This window comes from Ostrea edulis, chromosome 1 (assembly GCF_947568905.1).
Source record: "Ostrea edulis chromosome 1, xbOstEdul1.1, whole genome shotgun sequence".
Classification (NCBI taxonomy): Eukaryota; Metazoa; Mollusca; class Bivalvia; order Ostreida; family Ostreidae; genus Ostrea; species Ostrea edulis.
In genome coordinates, this window is record NC_079164.1 from 40,664,371 (window position 1) to 40,691,008 (window position 26,638).

Below are 26,638 nucleotides of genomic sequence, written 5' to 3' on the forward strand. Positions count from 1 at the left end.
TAAATTTCTCTGATGAATGCCATCATATTACACCCGAGATCTATGTCGAGTGGGCGAGACATTTGAGTTCTGATTGGATGTCGAGTGCATGAGACATTCTAGGAGTTCCGATTGAGTACATAAGTCCTCGAAGCTTGCGCTAAGTAGTGCAGTAGGCTGTGACGTCAAAGCACTCAGAAGGCCTCGGGTACTAGGCTAGTTACGTACTAATTCTGCAAACTTCAGCAGATTCTGGTACCCTACATCTCAATCTCTACCCAGAGTTGTCGTTCCTTGCTCTCACATACACCTGTCAACGTCTCAAGGGTTTTACAAGATTTTTGTAAACTGGAACGTATGCTCAAATAAAGTATGGTTTCGACTTCAGTTACAAATGACAAGAAGCATTGATTTGGGTTGAAATGCGGATATTGAGTTGTTCGATTGCACCAGGCCTACACATAGGTACATGAAGAATGCACAGTAATGGGAAAAACTACAAAAAGTTGCTTGTCCTACATTTTCCCGATATTTTATAAATTAGTTTTTAGCTTTATTAGCTTTAAAAAAAAAAGTGGATTTACATGTGGAACAACATTGCTTATTTTGAGATGCTGACAGAGGTATATACGTGAGTGTAAGGAACGATAACTCTGGGTAGAGATTGCCTACATCTGACGATATGTAGCTTTGCCTAACAATGCCATTCTCTTCCTCAGTTATCAGTCCTTTCCCTTATATAGGAATATGCTGTCTGCTCAGTATCTTGAGAACCCTTTGCTTGACAGACATCAAACTTAGTACACTGGTAAATCTTTAGGAGAAGATGACCACTCTTGATTTTGAGGTCACATGCTCAAAGGTTAAGGGTCAAACTGGACATAGGAATATACTGTCGGGTCAATATCTTGAGAACCCTTTGCTTGACAGATATCAAACTGGGTACATTGGTATATCTTTAAGAGAAGATGATCCCTCTTCATTTTGAGGTCACATGCTAAAAGGTCAAGGGTAAAACTGGACATAGGAATATCCTGTCTGCTTAAAATCTTGATAACCCTTTGCTTGACAGACATCAAACTTGGTACATCTTCAGGAGAAGATGACACCTATAGATTTTGAGGTAACATGGTCAAAGGTCAACTTACCGAGGCTGTTATGGGTAAACAGCAGTTTCATCCAAAAGTGTGTGTGGCTTTTCTCTGAAAGTGTTCGTTTCAACTACATATATTTTAAACTATTAAAAATGTCCGTTATGCATATACACCATGATATATATATATATATATATATATATATATATATCGTCGATTCTCTGGACGGAATTCTCTTTGCAAAAATTATTTAAGAAGCACTTCGTGTTTAAGATTTATAAGGGGGACTGATTACACTGTCGTAGTGTGCAGAAAATGACAAGATTGCATGAGATATCATTATAGGACCTGATAATGGACGTATGACTGTCAACATTTTTCATGCATAGTTAGAAGTTTACTTTACAGAGTTAATTAGCTCTCTGAGAAAATATTGGGACAGATCAGAGATCTACAGTTCTGCAGCTAGGAGAGAGCAAGAGAGTGGAAGGAGGAAGGGTTACTCTCTCTCTCTCTCTCTCTCTCTCTCTGTGTGTGTGTGTGTGTGACCAGTCATACGTTCTCAAAACTTACTGCTTTCCACGGTGTAGATCCCGCGATCAAATTTACTAGTATTCTCTCTTTCTATTTTTACTTCTTTCTCTCATAGTATTTTAATCCAGTTTTTTGTTAAAACTTGAAGAAGACGTTTCTCAATCTAAAAAAAAAAAAAGAAGAAGAAGAAAGAAACTGGAAGTACCTGTCAACATACTTGGGAGTGTAAAACAGTTCTTGTAAAAAAGAAATCGCCAACATCAATGCAGGGGGAAAAAAGGGGGGGGGGGCACACATGATTTAGTTGCCGAGCACCTGTCGTGAATCAATGCAAGTGTCATATATATTGTAATTATAAAATTTACTAGGCGGGTGTAAATGCAAAAACTACAATATGACAAAATGTAATCCCTGTATTTACGCCCACCCATGCAACGGCTAATTAAAAATTTCAGCATGACCCAAATGGGAAGAGAGTCATTATCTAATATTGAAATGAACTAATCTTAGACGCAAGCAGTCTAGGGATTCTTAGACGCACTAATGAGTTAAAAAACAAGATGTGTTTGTATTGTGAACATATCATAGATGACAGGTAAATAACGATTTGAGATGGAACATATACATGTATATTAGGGGATCTCCCTGTTGCTTGCGAGAGAGCGTTTTAAGTTTTAACCATGCAGGCTTCTTAACCACCCCCCCCCCCCCCCCCCCCCCCCCCCCCCCCACACACACACCTGTTTAACGGACAGCAACGCAACCACACTTAATATTCGCTATTTTCTAAAAATAGGGTGCTATGTAGTTCAACTGTGATTTAAAAAAACAAAATAATTAAAAAAAAAAAAAAAAACATCTTTAAAAGCACTATGACAAGCTTGCCGGAATAACAAAGCTTATCGTATCAACTTTAATAATTAGAATTCACTCTTCAATAAAGGAGGTATGGAAAGTGTTCACGTCAACAGCGAAACAAAACACATGTATAACATGACAACTGACCAGAACTGTCAATTGCTCTAGCTGTATTTATTTTTTACTGTATCAGGATAATTGTCACTGTCAGAAATATCGATGACACAAATTGGACGGTAAGACTCGACTTGTCTCAATGCATATACATGGTACACTAAGCACAGGGGCTCGTCACGAATTGACCCTCTCTATTCTATATTTGAATAGACGATGTCAAATTCTAATAAGACAAATATTTCGTGACGAGCCCCTGTGCACTAAGTGACAAAAACTAGAGAAAAGAGCTAATTAATTTAACAGATTGGGAGATATTCTCGCTAAAACGCGATTATCCCTCTCTAGCGAGAATAAATATATCGCGTACAACAGAGAAAAACACCCACGGAGTACATCTTTTCGTGATTCACGTGAAAAGAAGAAAAAGTGCTAAAATGTTTGATACTTCTGCAAATATATGAATCAAAACAAAAACACTCACGATGTGTATTGGATTTCAGACTGCTTCCCTCTTACGCAACAACTTTGATATGCAATTTCATTACTATGTTGTCAATTTCATAGAAACAATTCGCATCATGTTGAGTGTGTGTCGCACTTATTCAGCGTTGCACGTGATTTGCCATTATCTTCAATAAAGACACCAAAACTCCTGTTTATGGTAATGTTTATTTCTCGCTAAAGAGGGATAATCGTGTTTTAGCGAGAATATCTCGCTATAGGGGAAGTGTTCCCAACCTGTTTCATGCCCAAAACGCACTTACAAATTCATTACCAATCCAGATAACGATGTAATCATCATCACAAGTTGTTGTTAAAAATTACATAGCTGTGAAAGCAAGGCAACTCTTACTCCATTTTTTATCTCTCTCTAAGTGTACAGGTGTTATTGTTAGGACGAAATGAAGGATTTGATAGGTCAGTTTGAAATTTTATCAATAAAGTCAATAAAATTCACTTGATTGACCAAGCCATGAGCTATGCGTTAGCATATAGCTCATAGTGTTGGCTATGCTAACGCATAGCTGATGGCTTGGTCAATCAAGTGAATTTTATTGACTTTATTGATAAAATTTCAAACTCCTGTGGTAGCAGCTAGTGTACCAGATTTGTAGGTTCATCAAAGAATTGATTTTAATGAAATTGGTCTTTAATATTCATATGTTGACTTCCTTTGATAGGAAAAGAGAAACTACCCATGGTATAATGGACCACACCAGAATTTGAACCCCAGACTCCTGAATTTCTTCATTTAATCTCTTCAGGTACTGTACAACAGATCAGCTACTTGTTCATGGAGAGAATCAGTTGGACCACACTACATTTCATTACATATAGATTTTCCCTGCATAATTAACTACATTCATATTAATCTATCTTGACATTCAAGAGCATTCTAAGATGAAGAGAGATGTCAATTTTTTTTGTTTTGATATAAATAAAACATAAATGCAAAAAACACAAACAATAACAATAAAGTTCAGGGGATATAGGTCCTGGAATTTAGGGGTCTTGGCATGACAAGTAACTCCCAGCTACCCATTCTTTTTTCCTGTTACTAATTAAATGATTAGAAACAAACTAATTCAGTATGCCTTTATTGGTGATTTGTAGGCTGCAATGTCAGACAAACTGAAGAAGAGCATCCTCCTGGGCTGTATGAATCATCTCCCCACCCTGAATTCAAGAGTCGTCCGGATCTTCATCAGTTCTACATTTACAGGTACTCTGGGTTCAGTGGTAAATGCATATAAGTACATATTACCATAAAATCACAAGTTTTTATGACTGTCTTATATTGTAGATTAGACATGATTACTTTTAAATATCGCAAAATGACTCTCAGATGTCATAATGCAATAACATGAATTCTCTAGTGGACTGTTAAACAAGAGATTTAACAATGATTTAGCAATATAAAAGTAAAAGGGGGTAAATTTATTTCACAAGTGGAGGTACTCGTTAAATATGCAATAATAAATTCTTCGCATATATTTACAAATCTACAGTATTTAGTTGGTTCCCTGATACAAATATACCCTGGAAATTCAAATCCTTAATGAGATGGAGAAAATTGATTGAATAAAGAAAAGGAATTCTTGACCATGAAAACAGGCTTACAATTTGTTCTCAACCCACGATAATTTTCAGTCTATGAAAAAAAGTGACTATAATAGGATTTATTTTCTTATACCTTTGTCAGCAATGATCTGTGGGGAAAAAACTCAGTTAGGAGAACCTTTTTCAGACTTCATTCCATGATAAACATTTCTCAGATAGATTAAGAAAGAGAGAGAGGGGGGGGGGGGGGGGGGGGGGGCATAGGTTTTGAACTAGTCAAGATATTGAGTTCAAATTTAGTAAATTGAAAGGTCAAGGTTAAGGTTGATAAAGGTGAAGGTCAAAGCTTCCACAGTAAGGTTTCAACATGGTTGTAATATAGCACTTCACACACATACATCTTGTTTTCTTTATATAACTTCATATTATTTTAAATGGTTTATCATTATCAGGTTGGTTAAACTTATTTTATAATATTGACCATGAATCACATATTCATAGTGAGTTGACATTTACGAGAATGTATGATAAGTTCAGGGATGGTACCAAAAAATCACATGATGTTGATTATTTATTATAGACACCAGAGAAGAAAGAAATATTCTTATTGAAGAAGTCTATCCCAAACTTCAGTCCTATTGCAAACAGAATTATGGGTTGGAATTTCAGGTAATCAAAGGGTGGTTCTATTCTTACAAAGCCACAGTTGGTGAAAAAAAATGGTGAAATTTTAATCCTTTTAATGATATGATAATTAAAGCCATTGTTAAAAAAGTTGTTGTTTTGCTTGAGTAAGGGAAATTCCACGAGTTGGTTTCATTAAAGCCAATCAAAATGTTTTTAAAGATTGTCTAACATTAAAACCAAAATATATAACGGGTATTTTCTGTGGGTGGAAATTTTTGTAATTTGATCCTTAAAAGGTAGCTATTCATATTTTACATTTCCAATTTCTGTCGTTGCCTTATACCCATATACTGCATACTGCATTCGTACTTATTTTAGTGTATTATAAACGTTCGGCATAGTCAGAGCTGTTGCACTATTTAGCATAATCATGATTAGCATTGCTTCAATATGTTAAAATGGATTAATAGTAGACTTTTATATTTTAGCACATCTATAAATTAGAGCTTTTGCTTCACCACCAAAGCCGCTAAAATTTGAATCCTGCTAAAATAAGTCCACATACAGTATACCTATATGTATATATGTAAGACTCTAAAGTGCGATGGTTGCTCCAAAGTGCGATGGTCTGCGCCAAAGTGTGATGGTTTGTTAATGTTACGGACTCCAAAGTGCGATGGTCATGTCAAAGTCCGATGGTGCGGGATTCAGTAACATTTGTGATGTCACGTCATTCTTAACATCTTTCAAAATAAAACCGAAGAAATGCAACGTCAGATTGCACTACAAAGGTTCATTCTGCTGCAGTACTGACACCCACTTCTTCAGATATATTGGAGGAAGGCATGGGTGATTAAGATTGACATGGGCGACAGCAATGACAAGGTTAACATTGTTGAGGATTGTGAGAACGACAAAGTACATTTGTTGTCGAACTATCTCCTTCGCCCAAACATTCTTTAATTCATGTGATGTACACATAAATTCCTGGGGGTATGTTATAATGCAAAACATTCTATACGATTTCACGTTGGAAAATTTTGTGTTTAATAACGTGACAACTAAATGGTAAAGGAATAAGTTCTTATTCTTATATTTTGTGCACGGATTTTGCACGGATTTTTTGTTGAAACAACACACAGTTGGTACAGTCTATACCAAAACACTGTGTCATTTACAAACCAACGGTCTTTGGCATGACACTCCATCACACTTTGGCGCATTAGTATGCACCATTGGACTTTGTCATGTCGACATCATCGCATTATGGTGCATTTGCCTCACACCATCGCACTTTGGCGCATGACCATCACACTTTGGAGTCCCATCGCACTTTAGAGTCCTACATGCACACACACACACACATATATATACATATATATATATACACATGTATATATAATTTTATATATATATATATATATATATATATATATATATATATCAATCAATAGTAATTTTTGTGGATTTTTTGTTATCTGCAAAATTCAAAACCAAACTACTTGGTGCTGAATTCTCAGGGTTGTATGTTACAGGTGGTGGACATGAGATGGGGAGTTCCTGAGGAGGCCTCAGATGACCACTCCACTTCTGCCCTTTGTCTCGCCGAGGTCCTCAACTGTCAGAAGCTATCCACAGGGCCAAATTTTGTAGTAAGAAAGACAGAAAATTAAAATCACGGTCAATCTGCTTGTAATTACTGAAGGCCGGAAAATAAATTCACGGTCAATCTGCGTGTAACTACTCAGTCAATTTGCTCTCAACTACACTCTTCGATAACAGAGAAAGAAAATTAAACTCCTAGTCAGTCATAACTACCCTTTAGATGATGACAATTAATAGAAAAAACAGGAAATAGCTGTAAATGTATTTTGTCTTTAAGCATACTGCTTATATATTCTGATAAATGATAAAAGTCAGTTGTCAAAATTTCTATAATTTTCCCCCCAGACCTTTCTTAACCAGCGTCATGGATACAGAGCTCTTCAGTCAGTGATTGCACAGAAAGAGTTCACTCAGTTGATGGAGAGTCTGAGATCAATGGGAGAGGATTTGTCATCATTCGATGTCTGGTACAAGGAGGATGAAAACTCCATTCCTCCAGTTTTTGTCCTCCAGCAGATAAGCAGTGTCATATCAGATTACAAACTAAAGGTAACTGTCTATCTAACAGGAATGTGTGAGAAGAAGGAATGGGAGAGAGAGAAAGAAGAGATAAGGGGAAGAAGGACGGAGATATTGTTAATGTTAAGTTCAAGAGTTGTCTTTCTTTGTGTTCACGTTCACCTGTTCGTGTGGCAAATCGGACTTTGTGTTACACAATTATCGGGTAGGAGTTTGTGCTGTGACGGGTGAAAATATCTTGTCTTGTTCTGCAAAATTCTTCAAAACAGACTTATTGGTCTTGTGCATTACATTGTTAACTAAAACAGATTTATGAATGTGACGTTTTAGATGTGTAGTGGTCAGCCGGGTTCGATCGCCGGTGGCCAGATAGCTCAGTTGGTAGAGCACCTGACTAGAGATTCAGGGGGCCCGGGTTCGAATCCCAGTCTGGTCCATTGCATTTTCTCCCTTCCTGTTACATTTGGTGCCGTAGACCAGCCCCTGGAACTGACAGGTGAAAATGCCTGCCAGGGGATAAAGATCCTGGGTTGATGTCTTCAGGTGTGAAGACATTTAAGGAGGGAGGAATGTAGCGGTCAGCCGGGTTCAATCGCCGGTGGCCAGATAGCTCAGTTGGTAGAGCACCTGACTAGAGATTCAGGGGGCCCGGGTTCGAATCCTGGTCTGGTCCGTTGCATTTTCTCCCTTCCTGTTACAGATGCATTAGAAAATTTGTATCCTATACTCAAAACAAAAATGTCAGTTGATTGTTATATCAATTCAATTGATTTTTTGTCAAGGAAATAAATAGCTTGGATTAGATTTTCAAGAAAAGGATGATTGTTTTCTTTGGAATATCCCAGTGAGTGTCCCAGAAGAACTATTGGGATACCCCCAGTGAGTTTCCCTGGATAACTATTGGGATACCCCCAGCATTGTTCCTGAAGAACTATTGGAATATCCCCAGTGAGTTTTCCTGGAGAACTATTGGGATACCCCCAGTGAGTTTCCCTGGAGAACTATTGGGATACCCCCATTGAGTGTCTCTGGAGAATTATTGGGATACCCCCAGTGAGTTTTCCTGGAGAACTATTGGGATACCCCCAGTGAGTTTCCCTGGAGAACTATTGGGATACCCCCAGTGAGTTTCCCTGGAGAACTGTTGGGATAATGACTGAAGCAGCATTATTGGTCTCTATACATTTCGGATTTTCCAAGAAACTATTAAATAACTCTGCATGATTTAAACTTGCATGGATGAGTGATCATTGTACACTGGATGGGAGGAAAATATATCGCAGAGTTAATTTCTGTTATATTCTCAGTATTATAGATCCACAAATTCAAAAATTTGTGAAAATATTGTCATCATAATTAATTACTCTTCCTTCAATATTCAACACATTTTTCATGTTACAAAATTAAATTAAAATGTAATCGTTATATATAGTGATTGTAATCATACAGTACTGGTGTGCAAATTCAAATTATCAAACAGAATAATTGATTGTTGTGGTGTCTGATTTACATATGGTTTTAAACATGAACTATTGTTTTTGTGGGTATATATATATATATATATATATATAACTTTTACCATTAAAACATTGAAAAGCTATGAAAATAATTGGGCTGCCACAAAACCAGTCTACAGTATTCAGACAATCAGTTTAGCTTTAATGTTTAAATTCCTTATGTTGTACAATGCTCTTGATGAATTATTATGTTACATAGGACCCTGAAGCAGTAAAGAAGTGGGAGAGAGTGGCTGAGGAAATGCGGGATAAATTTAAGCGGGCGAGTCAACATTCTCATGCTGAAGGGAAGATGACAGAAGAGGACAAACACAAGTACTTCATGTCAGGTATACAAGTTACAACCAGAACTAAAGGCTGTGATCTGAAGCTGTTTGACATTGTTTGTATGGTTGATATTATTACCTAATTTATATACATGTACATCTGTGCATGTTCAACTATTTCTCCAGAATTAATGGCTGCAATGTTCATGCAGTTATAGTTAGACTTAATGGCCCATTGTTTCTCAATCTTCCTGTTCTGCTACAAGTAAGAACCTCAGTTAACATCTCTATGCTCCTGATTTACTGCATGCAGCACTGTTTTTTAAAACAGGTATATGAAAACATAAAATACCGTATACAGGGAAATGAATTGCTTCCATTTTATTTTCGCCCTTTTTGCTGTCATTGTCAGTGACTAAGCAAAAGAAGTATCACATTGGTACCTCTAACTAGTACTCTTCCAGAGTTTAGTGTGGCATATTGATTCGGCTTAAATTAGTGAAATTATTATATATTATTGATATTATATAGATAGTGTTATATGTTATATGATAATGTACACAGTGTAATCATTATAGACCTCTTCTTCATACTGAATATACAGTATCCAATTTCAAACTTAACACAATTGATGTGTTCCTTGTATGAATACTGGCCCAAATGAAGCAGGTTATAATACGTACTAGAATAGAACCCATGCAGTGTGCGAAACTAACTTTAAAGTCCTATAGACATTCGGTCCATAGTCATTTTATTTCCTATAGACCACAACAAATTCCTATAGACCGAAATTTATCATGCAATATTCATTGTTATTTAAAAATAAATAGACACAAATTCGGTTTGGTAATTTGTTCATAGTTTAATTATATTCTTTTTCAATTTCATGCACGTCAAGCTTTAATATTTGAATTAGAATTTCGTTTCCTTTTTCATTTCGTTCCAGCTCAGTTTCACTGCTTGATTCTTCATCTAAGTCACATTTACTACGTTTCATTTTCTCATGATTTTCTGCGACTTTAGCCTCGCTGGAACTTGCTGTACTGACCGCTTTCTGTTTGATTCAAGTGCGTGCACCTTACACATATTTTTAAAACCGTTCAAAAAGGACATTCCGAATTTGCACGAAAATGGCGTACATTGAATTGAATTATCAAATTGACCCCCCCCCCCCCCCCCCCTGTTGAAAATGGAATAATCTGATTCGAATGATTTGTAATTACATTGTGGAACATTTTATTACAGCTAAGTGGTGAACAGAAACATCAGCATACTATATATAAACTGGTCCAACTTCTCATATATGTTTAATAAGCGGCGGGGAACCAGTTTTTTACTCAGAATTCCTATAGACAAGTTGGTCTATAGCTATTTTGATCGTTATAGACCAACTCGATTTTCTATAGACATTGCCTATCAGTCCATGGTTAATTTCGCACACTGCTATGATAAACAGAAAATCAAAAGGCGAGAGGTCAAGGCTAAGGTCATAAAGGGTTGCTTCTTTATTAGGCGCAAATGAATATTGACTCTGGACTAAGGTATTATTAAACCAGAATCTAGCTATATAACCCACTTTTTGTGTCTTGAAGTTCAAGGTCATAAGGAGGATCCATTTGGTAGGAATTGATGGGAATTTGTATGTGGATTTACGTTTGAAAACTGTATGTCAAATACATGTACTTCCAGATTATATAAGCAAAATGCATTTGTAAATGATCAGGAATTTTGATGCTCTCCGATTAGTCCAGGTGATCATTTATAGTGTGTACCTCAAAGTGAGTTCATCTGAATTATTTATTTGGGATTACCCTCTTTACCAATAATAAATTTGAGGATGTTTTTATTGACCAATCAAATTGTGTGTTTCAAAGCATGTGTCCGTAAATCAAATTCAATGCCGTTAATGGCTTCACCAAAAAATTACTGTCAAATCACTAATAAACTACAAATTGAATGTAAAAAATTGAGAATACATTTTATTACTATTATAGTTTCTAGATTCTGATAGTTGAAATATTGTTATAATGCACATGTTTTTTATTTATAATGAAGGAATAAAAGAATTAAATTAATATTATGCAAACTGTTGTAAATTAAATTCCTGATCATTTAATGAAGCAGTTATTGAATTTTTAATTAGGTCCATTCATGATATATAGACCTGGTCAATATCAAGGCCTCAGTCAACCAGTACGTGACCAAGTCCATACAGTCACAAGTAGACCTCATCAACAGTCAATAATTGTATAAAGTTGATGCAAGAGTGGCAGAAGGAGCTCTAGAATTCCTTCATTGACCAATTATGATTAAGAATAGAATTTTTTTTCTGATATCTTGATATTTTTTTTGTTTAAAAAAATATAGTGACTGAAGATGAAATACAGCAGGGGATTCTGAAGTCACCTGGGAATCCCGCAGAACACTGCCTTTGTTTTGTGAGGATTATTGAGGATATTTCCTACAATCTGGGTCACTCCAAAGCTTGGCGGTACATTGATATGTCTGGTAATACAATAAACCAGGAGGCACAGGAATTACTGGGACAAACTTAGAGAGGACCGACTCCCACAATTCATCAGTAAAGACAAAATGCAAAGGTAGTAAGATATATTGTCTCTTTATTCAGCTTGTGAAAGTAAATGTATTGTTTATACTGCATACAAGGAAATTTTCATAATTAATTATATTAACAGCTTATTGATCATGTTATGATGAGAAAATGTTCTTGGTATAATGACTTCAGGTTAGTAATAATCTTGTTAAAAGAACTTAGTTTATCTCATTAATAAGTTGATAAAAACATAAATCTCATAAATTCATGGGCTATGAAGTGAGGCAATATTTGATCAAATCTATTGAGAAGCCGTTTATGGGTTCTGATTGTTTTTAGAAGGTGACTCAGGTGAGCGATATGGCCCATGGGTCTCTTGTTAGATACTAATACACCAGTTTTGAGATACAAACTCTTCTGTGTAGGAGGTGAATTTAGTGGAACTTTGAATGCCTAAGTGGGACAGAGTGGACCTGCAGTCAACGAGGAAGATGATGAAATGTATTAAAAACGGCTTCTCTCTAAATACGTAAATGTGGGAAATACAAAATACTGTCGAAATAAATGTTTTCTAAAGTGGAAACATGAAAACAATGTCATATTTGCAAGTAATATCTTAGATATGGTACTTTTGACCAGCAAAATAACGTAAAATGATAACAATTCTATGTATTTAATTACTCCTTAAATACTTATCACTTACTTAGTTTGTGTATCAGTTGAATTCGGGGGATCAAACAGCGTATGAGAGACTTACTGAGTACATTCACTTACACAGTGATGCATATTTGTCCCACTCCCGCATGTAAACAAATTGTTTCGCGTCTCACTATGTACGAGAGTTCGCCAAAGGGAAATAACTCGGACGTATCTCGAAACCGGCGTATTCATTATAAGAAGATAACTAAATCATTATAACAAAAACATTTTTCTCATTATAATGAGATAACTTGTTATAACTAGATCATTAACTTGGTCATTATGAAATACAAAGATGCTACAATGTATCATAAAAACTAAGTGATGAATTTATTATTATGAGATCAATTTAAAAATCTTATTTGAGACTATTAGACTTTTGTATTTCTGTCATAGCTGAATGCCATCTGCATATAGTAGTTGGAATAAATGATTTTTTTTTAACTTTTCTAATAATGCAAATTGATCTTTTAAAATAGATGATAAAAATCTTGTGTGAAAAGGGCAAGAACTCTTTCAGATCGGTGGTGAAGTGGAGTGATAGAGGAGGAATAAATCGGGAGGACCACAGGGATTATCTGGAGGAGTTTGCCGGTCAGTTTTACGAAGGCATCAAAATCCTGCTGGATAGATCGGTCTCCATGGAGAGTGAACTGTCAAAAGACAACTTGTACATCGAGGTACTGCCGTGGAATCAGTCTACGTAATGATTAATATGCCGAGTAGATATCAAATTGTTAAAAGTAGCATTGTCAAAAAAGTACATTTGTACATGCGTTAGGATCAGTCCACATAATGATATTTATATTTCCAATGTTTCTGCCTCATATCTCTACAAATTATAATACATGTATCATAGTCATTTCCTCATGAATGCACTGCAGTTGTGAACAATGCACAAATGAATGTTGATAAATATACAGTGCTCCCAAGATATAATGCCAAGTTTTGTACAAGACGAATTTGGGCAATAAAGCGGAGGTGGCAATATAACGAATTCACCATTATGGATAATTCACTGAGCAGTCAAAAGAAATTTAGTACTGTAAAGTTATTTGGACTCCATTCTGTATAAACACTTAGATTATTTTGAGTTTAATTCTCCAATCATTAGTAATTAACCTGAATACCTTGTCCAGACTGTCACACTTTATCCCACTGCTATCAAAGTACAGGTGTGATTACTGATGGGTGTTACTGGTAGGCATTATTATCCAGGGTAAATCCTATAACATTTGACCTTTGACCGTTTGTTTGTGAAAATCAGTGGCATATGGTGTTATGCGGGGTTGGCATTATTATAACGTGGGTGTTAACATGGGAGGAAATCTGTTCTTTCGGGATTTTCAGGCAATAAGCGGGGATGGCATTATAATTATAACGGGGGGGGGGGGGGGGGGGGGGGGGCAATAATATATATAATATAATAAAATATTTAATGACTGGAAATTCTAACAGAAAGGAAAGTTGAATGTAAATATAGATTTTAAAAACAGGGTGTAAACTGCATCTATTTATTAAATTAATACAATCAGTTGTAATGTACAGAGTAGGTATGAAATTGTTGAAAGTAACATTGTCAGAAAGTACATGAATTTCATGTATCCCTCCAAGTCAGGAACCCTAACTTATTTTGATCTTTCTGTAGGTGTTACAGCACCTGACTATGGCTAAAGAACGATGTGCCATGTTTCATGGTCGACAGGAAATCCTGGACAAAATTGCCAGTTATTTGAGAGAGGGAAGCCCAGAACCTTTCACAATCTATGGCCCTTCTGGAAGTGGAAAAACCTCCATCATGGCTGAAGTTGCTAGAAGGGTACATTACTATTCAAAGTTGTTCTGATACACAAAGTTTCTTACATGTTCTTCCTCTGCTTGACCATAAGTTTATTTGAAAAATAAAAGAGAAGATAATGTAGGTCTATTCTTGGTATTAGTTTAGACCATAACAAGGCGAAGATAACGGAACAGTGATCAATTTCATAACTCCTATAAGCAATACAAAATAGAGAGTTGGGCAAAGTCGGTGTTGCTGGGATTATAGGTATTTGTTTTGTTATTTCTCATGTACATACATGTGATATCTCCCGGAACTGCCAAGAGACTCCTGGAATCAAGCAAAAAAAAATAGTCTCCCACCAAGAATACAAACTCTTACAAATTTATCATAAAGACCCAAATTCAAAATGATAAAAAATTCAGTTTTTAAGGAAACAGAGCCTTGCATCATTTTGATTGACCAGATTCGACAGGTATCTAATGATCAGCTGATTTGTATATGATTATCAGCATTGGAAGAGCCTAATACAAAACAATTGCTTTGAAGGAACTACATGCTTTTCTTTAAAGAATTAGTTCCGAGATTTAGTGTGCCTAAATCTATATCTGTCTCTCTCGTACCTCTGACCTCCCATGCCAATTCAGGGTTCGGAGTTAATTTTCCACCGGTAAAAATGCATTACTTCAGGGCTGACTAATTGATTGTCAAAACTGGTTACTAATGGAATGTTATATACTAATTATTACAGTTTATTTCTAATATTTTCCACAATGTCTATTATGGTATATTACAAATGTCTAGTATATTACAATTACAAGGTCATTGAAGGTAATACTAATACCTACTACACAGAAATCAAGTGCAAGTTTTTTTGTTGCTCCCTTTCTGCAGCTTTTGTTTTCTTTAAAATGATGATTATTATGATCATAAATTCTCTGGACATGAACAAATGCTGAAATTTAATGAATAGACTAATGTTCTGAAAATACACTGACATACATGTACATGTTTCAAGAAATGTTGATAAAAATTTCCCGGAAATTACCTCCATTCTCCTGCATTTTGGAGGCCACTTTGTATTACATGTATGCATAAATGGTAACAAAGAAAGTGAAAAGATGTGAGAATGTTGTTTTCAAGCATGTCCATTTTGAGTGTTCTCCACCGACAATCATAATGTGCAAGGAAAATCTCTGAACATCTTTCTCATCTGATCAGAAATTTTTTAAAATTATATCAAAAATCCCAATATAAGCTTTCATTTTCCTTAACTTCTTTCAGGTTCCCTTTGAGTATCACAAAGACGCTGTGGTAATCCTGCGGTTCCTGGGAACTTCCCCAGACAGCAGCAATCTACGTCGACTTCTTCGCAGCCTCTGCAGCCAGATCTTGTACAACACCACAGGAAATACTGTTGATGTCCCAGAAGAGTTTGATGAATTGGTGATTTTGTTCCAGGGCCTGCTGGATGAGTACAGGTCAGACAGACCACTGGTCATTATTCTGGACTCCCTGGACCAGTTATCTGAAGACCATGCTGCATACAAACTCCGATGGTTGCCAAGGAAACTAAAACAAAATGTCCGCATTGTGTTGTCCTCTTACATAGAGACTTTGGAATTAGTGACAAATTTGAAAGTTCTGTTTAGTCCTAAGAGTTTCATCATTGTCCCAGTTTTAGGGGAAGAGTTAGGATTTCAGATTCTGAAGGTGTGGTTGGAAGGAAGCAACAGGACGCTAACTTCTGAACAGTTTGAAATTGTCCAAAAGGCTTTCCAGGTTTGTAGTCTCCCTCTGTTTGTAAAACTTGTCTTTGAAAATATTCTGATGTGGAAGTCGTACACCCCAGTAGATATGTGTATCCTAAAAACAACCCTTCAAGAGAGTATATCCACATTATTTGCTCAGCTGGAGAATAAACATGGAAAGATGTTTGTAGAGAGGTCATTTGCTTATCTCACAGCCTCATCCTCAGGTCTCAGTGAACTGGAGTTGGAAGATGTCATGTCAATAGACGATGTACTGCTGACAGAAGTCTTTAAATTCCAGCTCCCTCCAATCAGGAGAATCCCATCCCTACTCTGGGTCAGGTTAAAGTACGATGTTCAGAAGTATATTGTGGACAAAGAGGTAGACGAGACTCGGGTAACGTTTTGGTACCATAGGCAATTCATCGAAGCCAGTCAGGAGCGCTACCTGAAGGTCAAACGTTTTGCAGTGGAAATTCATTCCAACCTTGCAGATTACTTCCTGGGCACATGGTACAATGTGCCAAAGCCATTCAAATATACTCCAGAGCAAGCCAAAAAATATGGCATATCCTCGCTTGATTCCGCAGCCGACAGAAAAATAGCCGCTCAACCACTCAAATTTTTGTATACAGACAAGCAAGGAAAAGAACAAGTCCGATTCAACAAACGTAAATTGAACAAACTACCATTCCATTTAGCAAATTCAGACAGAGAGGCTGAACTCAAAGCTATTTGCTTATACAACTACCATTTCCTTTTTGCCAAAATCAAAGCTACCTCAGTCATACAAGTCCTTGGTGATTTTATATATACCAACAGTACTATATCCAGTGCTTTAGAGAAAGTACTAAAGTCCTGTCAGTCTAGTCTCCAGAAGTACCCAGAATCCCTTGCATTTGAAGTGTCTGGACATATGTTGTCATACCTGACTGACAAGAAATCCAGTCCAGAGAAAATGTTGGTTACAGAGTGTTTGGAAGTATCAGATGATCAAAAGATCCCAATCCCGTATGTGACCTGTTACCATGTTCCAAGTGAAGCAATGCTGTATAAGATTGAAAATCAAAAGTTGCCTTATGGTTGCACAAATACAGCAATATCTGATGATGGGAATCATCTTGTTGCTTTAGCTGAAAACAACCTGGTTTTTTTCTGGGATTTGACCATTGGAGAACTAGAATGTGAACTACAAGTGTTTAATCCAGATGAATGCAAGCTGAATATCATGGGCTTTGAAAGCTGTGAAAATGTGGTGTATTTCTCTTCAGCATATCAAAAGACAATGCATCCTTTCATCACGGTGAACACACAGACTTCAGAAATTAAGAAATCCCTGATTCTTGGGAAGAACTACCCCTCTGTAGGAATGGCTGATTCTCTCAAATATGCCTTGGTGGAGCAGAAGATATATAGCCTTCACAAAGGTCATTCTGCAGATGTGTTCTGCTCAGAGACGGGTCAGCATGTACACAACTTTGGTATTTTAGCTGATGACATGGTCATATCCCCTGACAAAAAACTGACAGTGTTCCATTTGAAATCCACAACAACTTTTGCTGCCTACAGTGTGAAGACTTTGGATGAGCTTCACAGATTCGAGGTGGCTGGACCTCCTCTTTCTTTCGTTTTCTCACCTACAACTAATGAAGCCTTTGTTTTGTTGAAAAATACAAGTCAAGTCCACATGATCAACATTAACAAGGACGATGGTACCGTGGGACATGTTCTCAGTGAAATCAAATCTCCAGATGGACAAAAAATTCAAGCTGCCATGATGTCTTCTAGTGGTAATTTCCTGGTTTTAAGGACAGAAGAAGGAATTCTACTTTGGAATTACAAATCAAATAAACTTCACAAACGGTTCAGAATTCCAGATTCCATTAAACCTGAGCACCGTGTTTTAGATATGTTCAGCAATCTTCTTAATGATGACAATACATTGGTCATAGGATATGAAGGTCACCTCATTGTGTGGGACGTAGCAAAGGGTAGCACCAGGGCATGTATAGAGGCCAGCAAGTCAGTGCTGAGTTTCTTAGAAGTTAACAATGCAAGGAATTTGGCATTTACCACTTCTAAAAGGAACAATGCAATCCAGGTGTGGAAACTGGATGCCATGGGAACAATTGACTCAAAGTTTCGGCCATTGTCAATGAAGTCCAGTCCAAGATATATCGATGTGTCAAAGACGGGTCAAACAGCAATAGTAAGAGGAAATTCTGCCAATGATGTGTCCGTATTGGACTTGGTCAGTGCTAGAATCAGGACAGTAATTTCAGAATGTTATGACATCATGCGACCAGTAGTGACATCAGATGGAGCTCATGCTGTTTTACGAGAGTACCATTCAGATAATACACTCAAGATATGGGATACAGAAACTGGAAACATGGTGTGTTCACTTCCTGTTAGCAGTTTGGCTTTGAAACACTACAAATGTTCCAATACCCGCGTGTTGGTGAAATGCCTAAATGACAACTCGAGTTCTGAATATAGTTTCTGGGACATCAAATCAGGAAAGAATCTACACACATTTCATGTTGACTATTTTAATATTGGGGAAATCATTCTAGAGATGACACATTGTGATGAGGAAATTTTGATTTCTAGAAACCAGAAAGGTGAAGATGTAGGGACTTGTGATCTGTTGCTTGTAAATATTTATACTTTGGAGGAACTTGTTATTGTGAAGGGTGTTCACCCCTCCAGGATACAGCCTCTTGGAGAAGGTGGATACTTATTTCTCTTAGAGCTGGTGGACAGCCAGTTGCAATATCTTGCCATCTTGGACACAAAGGCCAAAAAAGTGATTAAAAAAGAGAAGGTTGACCCTATGCCTAATTCCTATCTGAGTGTAGATGGTGCTGGTTGTTATGGAATCGACAGGGTTTTGAATCTGTATGACTTGAATTCCTTGAAACATGTTTGTCAGTTTGATGTTGAGGAAGCAGACGTTATGCTAAAGAATGTCAAAACCAGAGCTACAGCACCCAAAGTGATGCCAAATGGACAGACTGCTGTGTGGTTAAATGTACGGGGAGGATTACTGAAAGTGGGAAGTATCAAGGAGAGAAAAGTTCAGAGTGTGTTTCCAGTACATAGCATCCCCATCAACTTAGATGTGTCTTCTCAGGGGTTAATCATTGTAGGATGTGAGGATGGAAGAATCATGTTGCTGCAGGTGCCAGACTACTCAACAGAATCCAAACACAGGATCACTATGATGATTCATGATATTTCACAGAGATTAAGTCTCCTCTCTAAGGGCATGTACTTGGGACTAGGTAAAAATAGTAACCAGAGAAAAGAACAGGGAAGCAAGACATCTAGTGTGTGCGTGGTTGTGTAGTATAGACTTGAGTCTATTATGGCATGTGATCAATTTTGTTGTTACCAATATCAGTATGGCAAGGCTCTTTCTTTGATCTTTGAACATCATACTTTGTACAGTAAAACATAGCATAGCAAATTCACACTTACAGCAATGTTATTTTCATTCCCTTTTATTCTAAAACATAATTGTAAACTCATGCAATATAATGAATTACATTTACATGTATAACGGATCAAATTCCCCCCACCCCCAGTACTTCACTATAAGCACATTTTACTATTATATTGTAATGGTGACAGGATGTGTTGGATTCCAATCATGCCTCAGGAAAATGGAGGATGCAAGAGGGTTTTTATCTGTGATATTAGATTAAATTATTGTATTTATATTTGTATTGTACATTGTATACAATTTGATATTTGAATTTTTGTTCAACTCTATGTCACTTGTAGATGTACTACTGCCCAATGTTGATATGAAGTTATACACTTTGTTCCATTACATTTTCAGTTTGGTAATCATTACACTTCTTGTGAGAAATACCATGGTAAGCAGTTTGCCATAATTATGACAAGTGTGGCCATCCCCTCACAGAAACTCTTCTTTGGAATTTTTATTCCATAACCTTGGCTGATGTTTTCTATTTCTAAAGTTGAAAACCAGTAGGAACCAAGGTGTTGGTGTAGCAAGATAGCAACTTCACAAGTATATCTAAAATTTACTACAAACTACACAACAAAAACTACTTCACAAGAAAATTACTTTTCCAATGACCATGACCATTTACTGGTAACACCAATGGGAACTAGATCTCTATGCAAGGTTTCATTGGTGGTAAAAATTGAATAAGAAATGGAAGTTAAATTTTTTTGATTGAATTTGATTTCAACTTATGATTAATGTATTTTGACTTTCAATAAATTGATGGTTAAAGAGGGATTAGATGGCAAAGTCATGTTTACCAGTTATTACTAAAACTGACAAAAACATCTTTACAGTGCATAAAAATCACCACTGACATTAAAATTCATGCATTTTGTTATCTTTTATTATAATTTTGACATTACAATTTCTATTGTTTATATAGAAACAATGGCTGAAACATGATAGTTTAGAATATGTGCAATACATTTTGGAGAAAATCTATATAATTTTCATAAAATTTTGTGATAGGTCACCCTATTTTTGACTCTTGAGATTTATTTTCTTAAATCACTTATATCACAGCATTTTAGAAAATTGACAGGTACCTGTCACCTGAGGATAGTCCAAGGCCGAAATTGTTGAAGGTTCACTCAAACACATACTTTAATAGGGAAAACATTCCATTATGCAGCATCCATCAGTCCAAGTCACCTGAGTGTTTTAAAATAGCATTTTTATAGATTATCATTTCGTAACTATTTTTATTCAGTTTTAGTTGTTGTCTATTTACTCTGCATTATAATTTTTAATTACACTCCAGTGCATTTTTACAATATCCTATGAATGTCCATTTAACTGTTATTTATTATCTGGATACATATTTTTATATTTATTTTACAGTTGTATTTGTTCAGTGCCTTAGGGTATTATTATATAAGGCACTATAACATTTATTATTCCTATTGTCATCAGAGATATTTCCCTTTCATTGAATTTGATGGTTAATAATATGACATGAACTAGTGATAGAAACTAACAAAGTTTGTTGTTGGTTATTTTCGGATTTCATTTAGCATCATAGAGATTCTCCTAGAAGTTGGCTAATAATACTTGTATAAAGTCAATAGAATTAGTTATTTTAGCCACACCTCCAAGTTTGAAGTATTTGGTTGGCCTTGGACCTTTCTCAGGTCTAGCCAGGGTGGATACCAGGTTTTCCCTGGTCCAGCCATCATGCCTATTCCTAAAGTAGATACATGTACATTATGTACCAGCCTTTGCCTCCTGTCTTGTTCGCTTGAGTCCCTCTATCATTGTAGTGTAGTGTCCATTCTCAGGTACATGTTTGATGTAACATGTGTTGTCGTACATGGGATTGACAGCGTTTTGGACCTTGCATTTATATTGACGAATGAAGTTAGCACATCATCTTGTTTTCCATTTGTTCATAAACTTATTTAATTATTTACAGTAATAAATTTTTTAAACGTTTAATTTTCTTTTTTTTTATTTCTGTGTTTTGATAAGGACTTACTTGTAGGAGATCCTAGATCATCATCAAGAAAATAACTGCTGATCAATACAGTTACACCGGTAATGTAAAGCAAAGCACTAAATGTAGTTCATGGAAAAAATGAAGTAGAAAACCAGTTTGTGCAGAGAGGATTTTGAAATTTTGTTTTTGTTTATTTTGATCATTTTCAAAATCTTGTACACAAAGAATTTCCAAACTTCTCTGTTAGTGACCATGCATGATGTTTTTTTCATCAGGCATGTAGCATTGTTTTTTAAAGTGAGAATGGGGAGGGGGAGCTTGAGAAATTGACTTCACAATTGTCTAAGAATTCTTGCCAAGCAAAAAATCCCTTATTTTGCCCAAATTCATAGTCTTGAATTGGTGGAGCAGGCAGGCAGGCGGGAGGGGGGGTCTATCACTATCAGTTATTCATCACATCAAGCTTACCATTCAATACTGCTACACTACTGTAAGAAGCTAGGGGGGACAGTCACCCAATATATCTTACTTAACAATATGTGAAAATAACTGTATTTGCATGTAAAAATAATGGGAAATTAACATCAAAAAAGTTGAAAGGCCTGCCATCCCCCCCTTCTGATTCTACATACTTGTACAACTAAAAGGAACTACGATTTGTATGCAAAGTACCATTCCTGCAAGTTTGATAAAATTTGGATGAAAACATTCACTAAAATCTCTAAGACAGGAAATTTGGAATTTCTCTTTTGTAACCTTGACATGTAACATTGAAAACCAATGGGAACCAAGGACTTTAGACAGAAAGTATCATTCCTGCAAGTGCAAGTCAAAAAATTTTTTAAAATGTAGCTTTTTAAATTTGTACACTAACATGTCAGTGACCTTATGAATTAAGGACGTACTCTACATCATCATAATGGCTGACTTGCTTTTAAAACATGAATGAAAATATACATATCTGCAATATTTGCCCATTCATTTCAAATATCATTGCCTAGCTGAGTAGCTCAGAAGGTTAGCATGTCGACTGCTGAACTGTAGATTGTGGATTCAAGTCTAGCAGGGGTTTTAATTTTTTTTTTCTGATTGCTTTCTACTATATGTAATTAAAACTGCATTTTCTTCTTCTTTTTTTTTTTTTTTACTAAATATAGTAAATTTGAAAGTTTTAAATTTTCAAAATATTGTTGTACATATCCTCCACTTTTCATCCATATCAAATTTCTCTGGTGTAGCATTCATCCTTAAGATTTGTTTGCAAAGTGCCATACCTGAAAGTTAGAGACTGAATGAAAATCCATTTCAGTGGACTTGACCTTTCATTAGTAACCTTGAAAAGCAATGACTTCATATAAGTTATCATTACTACAAGCAAGTCTGACAACATATGGAAGAAAATTTCTTATTCTATGCACAAAAACTTTCAAAACCAACGGGAACTTGTGAAGTCACTGGCAACAAACCCATCCCCCCTCATTGTGAAGGGGAAGCCTCTCAGTCTGAGAGCGAACACTCCTATCCCATCAGTAACCCCAACCAGGCCAGACACAGACACCTCCTTCACGTGTGCAGGGCCATCCCTGTTCCTTGAGGACCCACACACAACACAACTACCATCTGAGCAGCATACAGTGGTACACTGGTCAGGTACCTTGGGGACAGATTCCCCAGGAACCTGAAATGGTAACACTGTGCCCAGTGCAACAGTCTCTACAACTACCATTGAAATCTGCATGCTTTTAATCTCGCATGGGATGCCCACACAGACCTCATTACAAACCTTACCACATGTATAGGTCTTTGCTTGGATTAACTGCATGTAGTTCACTACCATGACACTCAAAAGCATCCTCACCTCAGATTCATCATCTGCAGCAGAGAACTGGTCATCCACTGGATGCTAGACTGGAGTCTGTGCGGCCTCTGTGCCTCGCTGTCCAGCACTACTGGTCTGATCATCCAAACCACATTGAGCCGAAATACATTCAGTACCCACCAAAGCAGATGCTTCTCCACATTGTGCCCTGACCTAAAACACTGACAGTAAGCCACCTGTCTCGACATCAGTGACCAAATGACTGTCACCTGATAGTGACTTCTCACAACCATACTAACATCACATCCTTCAGACCTCGAGGTTGTGGAAGAATCAGCATTTAGAGCACAACATACCTCACCAGCTATGTCAATATCAAAACTATGAGAGTATCCTAAGTCCCCCAGAGAAATTATATCACAAAAGCAACCATTACTATCCCCAGTGTCCTCTAGCAAACCACCCAGGTGACTAAAACCTGCTCCAGTGCTTTCTGCATGGCCTAGATTTCTCAAAAGAAACTTAAAGTGGAAACTTAAACTTGAGTCTGATATTTTACTCAAATTTTGACTGCTCGAATAATAGGAAACTCAAACTTATGAGATTTTTTTTTCAAGAAATCCAAGCTTGGTCAACCACACAACTTCTCACCAGTGCCTGGTAGCACACCAGTTTGTGTTGACCCCATGTCTCTGACCCCTAAATCATTCTTGGTCCACTGAACACCTTCACCTGTCAACCACAAACCTCCACTGCCTATCACCAACAAACCACTACTCTACTTCACTGACAAACCACTACTCTGCTTCACTGACACATCACTACTCTGCTTCCCTGACACACCACTACTGTGTCACTGACAAACCACTACTGTGTCACTGACATACCACTACTCTGCTTCACTGACAAACCACTACTCTGCTTCACTGACACACCACTACTCTGCTTCACTGACATACCACTACTCTGCTTCACTGACAAACCACTACTCTGCTTCACTGACAAACCACTACTCTGCTTCACTGACACACCGCTACTCTGCTTCACTGACACACCGCTACTCTGCTTCACTGACACACCGCTACTCTGCTTCACTGACACACCGCTACTCTGCTTCACTGACACACCACTACTCTGCTTCACTGACAAACCACTACTCTGCTTCACTGACACACCGCTGCTCTGCTTGGGGGAGCAGTAGTCTGAGGCACAACAGTAATCTCTATACTAGGGTTATCCCTAGCTATTTGGTCTGTGAGTATGTCCATTGGTGTTTCCACTCCTCAGTGTGACTAGCCAGGGAGTACTACCACTAATATCAGCCTACTGGGTCAATAGATGGAAACTGTTGCTACACTCCCCCCCCTTGTTGCCCAGAGCCCCTACACTGGAGATTCAGGGAACCCATGTTCGAATCCTGGTATGGTCCACAGCATTTTCTCCCTTCCTGTTATGCTTCTAACATACCCTTAAAAATTTTAGGCACTTAATACTGAGCAATTCAGCAAAAAGTATTTCTGTACATATATACATCAGATGTAAATAATATTTGGGACATTCTGGTAACCTTTACATTTTTCTCAGTGTACACATGTTCGAATGTTGATGTACAAATAAAGATACAAACTAAACGGACTATTCTAACAATGTTGAGTATGAAGGGAACAAAATAAAATATTCTTTTAAAATATAAAAATGAAAATGGTCAAGTGCCAGTGACTTAATTGGAAATATTTATATTGCAAATCACATTTTCCTCTATAAACCAACCAATTTCAGCGCACGACACAATCCGCTCACATTGACTATGAACGGATTATGAACTAGCTTAAAGCACGCGACTGAGAGAGCGTAATGGTTTGAAAAAAATAGAACATCTGTTACAAAGATCTTGCAAGTCACACCTTTGGATTAAGATTGTAAATTTACGTGGATTATCATCCCAATCTTGCGGAGCTACCTCCAAAATACAGTGCACATTGCAATGTTGATAAAAGGCAGGGTGAGACGAAATGTGACGTCATGTCTATGTGTTGACGTACGTCACAATAACTATACTGTGACAGAGGCTAGGAGTTCGTTTTATGCAACAAAATAGAAGCAATGTAAACAAACGGTGTTTTAGTAAATGAATGTAAGGGGAGAACATTTTTTTATATTAAAAAAAAATAAGTTGTATCAGATTGGATTCGAACCGGGTGCCGAGAGGCGGTTGCGTGTGATGGACGGTAGGCATTTAAACCTCAGCGCCATTGAGACTCTGCAACTAAGTAGATATTTTTGGTATTCTGTGTGTCTGATTATTATTGTAAAATTAATTATAATTGACTTTGAAGAGTATTATATTCTATTAATTTTGGGTAAAAGTATCTCTTGTTGAGTAAAAATAATTTCGTGTAATGTTTTTCACACTTATGAAGACGGTCAGTGATTGGTCAGTGTGTGTAATAATAGAACCTGCTATTGGCGGTATTTTTGCACGAGATACAGAACAATGAAGACGTGTCTGATGTTGTGTCTACATGTAGGTGATCAGTGTATTACGTTGACCTTGACCTGTCGTGGTGGCCATTTTTGGGGCCGGATATTGCGTGCCTTGTTTAGGAGCACTGTCATTGATTCATTGATTGATTACTTTACACTACAACTGTGAATAAAAGGTGAAAAGAACTTGTGTGTTACAAAAATATAAGAAATGATCCACTTTTGGGCTGTTCATGGTCAATATATGAAGGATTTGGATTTGAGGCAAATTCTCTGTGAATCGCTAGTGCAATTCACAGAATTTGCCTCAAATCCAAATCCGTTCATACTGACCATGAACAACTCAAAAGTGATGTTCATTTCTTAATTGTACACAAACACAAACACAATATGCACACAGAGAGAGATCGAGAGAGAGAGAAAGAGCTAGCATATAGGCATATAAACATCAAAAAAGAAAAGACACGTGACTTATAAACAGATGAAAAGTGGATGCAAAAGGAAAGTGACAAACTTTAAAGGCAGAAAATGCGTGGTGGCAGACGTAACATTAGGCCCACCTCAAAGAGCTGCTCAAGAACTGCAGTTTTAAAACTTATAATCTTGATAAATCTACTTTGTCAGACTTGGATATTAGTCCTATCACTTTGCCAAATGTCAAGCGAGCTGAGTCATATTGGAATTTTTATAGGATTTTTTATCATATTCCAGATCTAAAGGATTGTGTAGCTAAATGAACAATGCCCAGCTTTTGACGTAAGCTTGAATTATTCCCCTTATTTCAGTTCCAATTTCCCGCGATTATTTGGGAAAGAGTTATCGCTTCTTGATTTCAGTGTTTGGCACCAATCTCTACCCAGAGTTATCGTTCCCGCTACGCTCCACTAATGTTGTAGC

At 36.8% G+C, this 26,638-nt stretch overlaps 1 protein-coding gene across 1 annotated transcript; it reads left to right on the forward strand.

Annotated features, from left to right (window-relative positions):
- The first annotated feature begins 2,559 nt into the window (after positions 1 to 2,559).
- LOC125656373 (NACHT and WD repeat domain-containing protein 2-like) lies at positions 2,560 to 21,440 on the forward strand. Its single transcript, XM_048886982.2, is given in 12 exon segments — positions 2,560 to 2,701; positions 3,764 to 3,847; positions 4,197 to 4,305; positions 5,224 to 5,312; positions 6,806 to 6,922; positions 7,221 to 7,424; positions 9,111 to 9,240; positions 11,545 to 11,726; positions 11,728 to 11,777; positions 12,951 to 13,110; positions 14,079 to 14,249; positions 15,495 to 21,440. Coding segments are annotated over 10 exon segments (5,025 nt in total). The 5' UTR covers positions 2,560 to 2,701; positions 3,764 to 3,847; positions 4,197 to 4,202; the 3' UTR covers positions 19,314 to 21,440.
- The last annotated feature ends 5,198 nt before the right edge of the window (positions 21,441 to 26,638 follow it).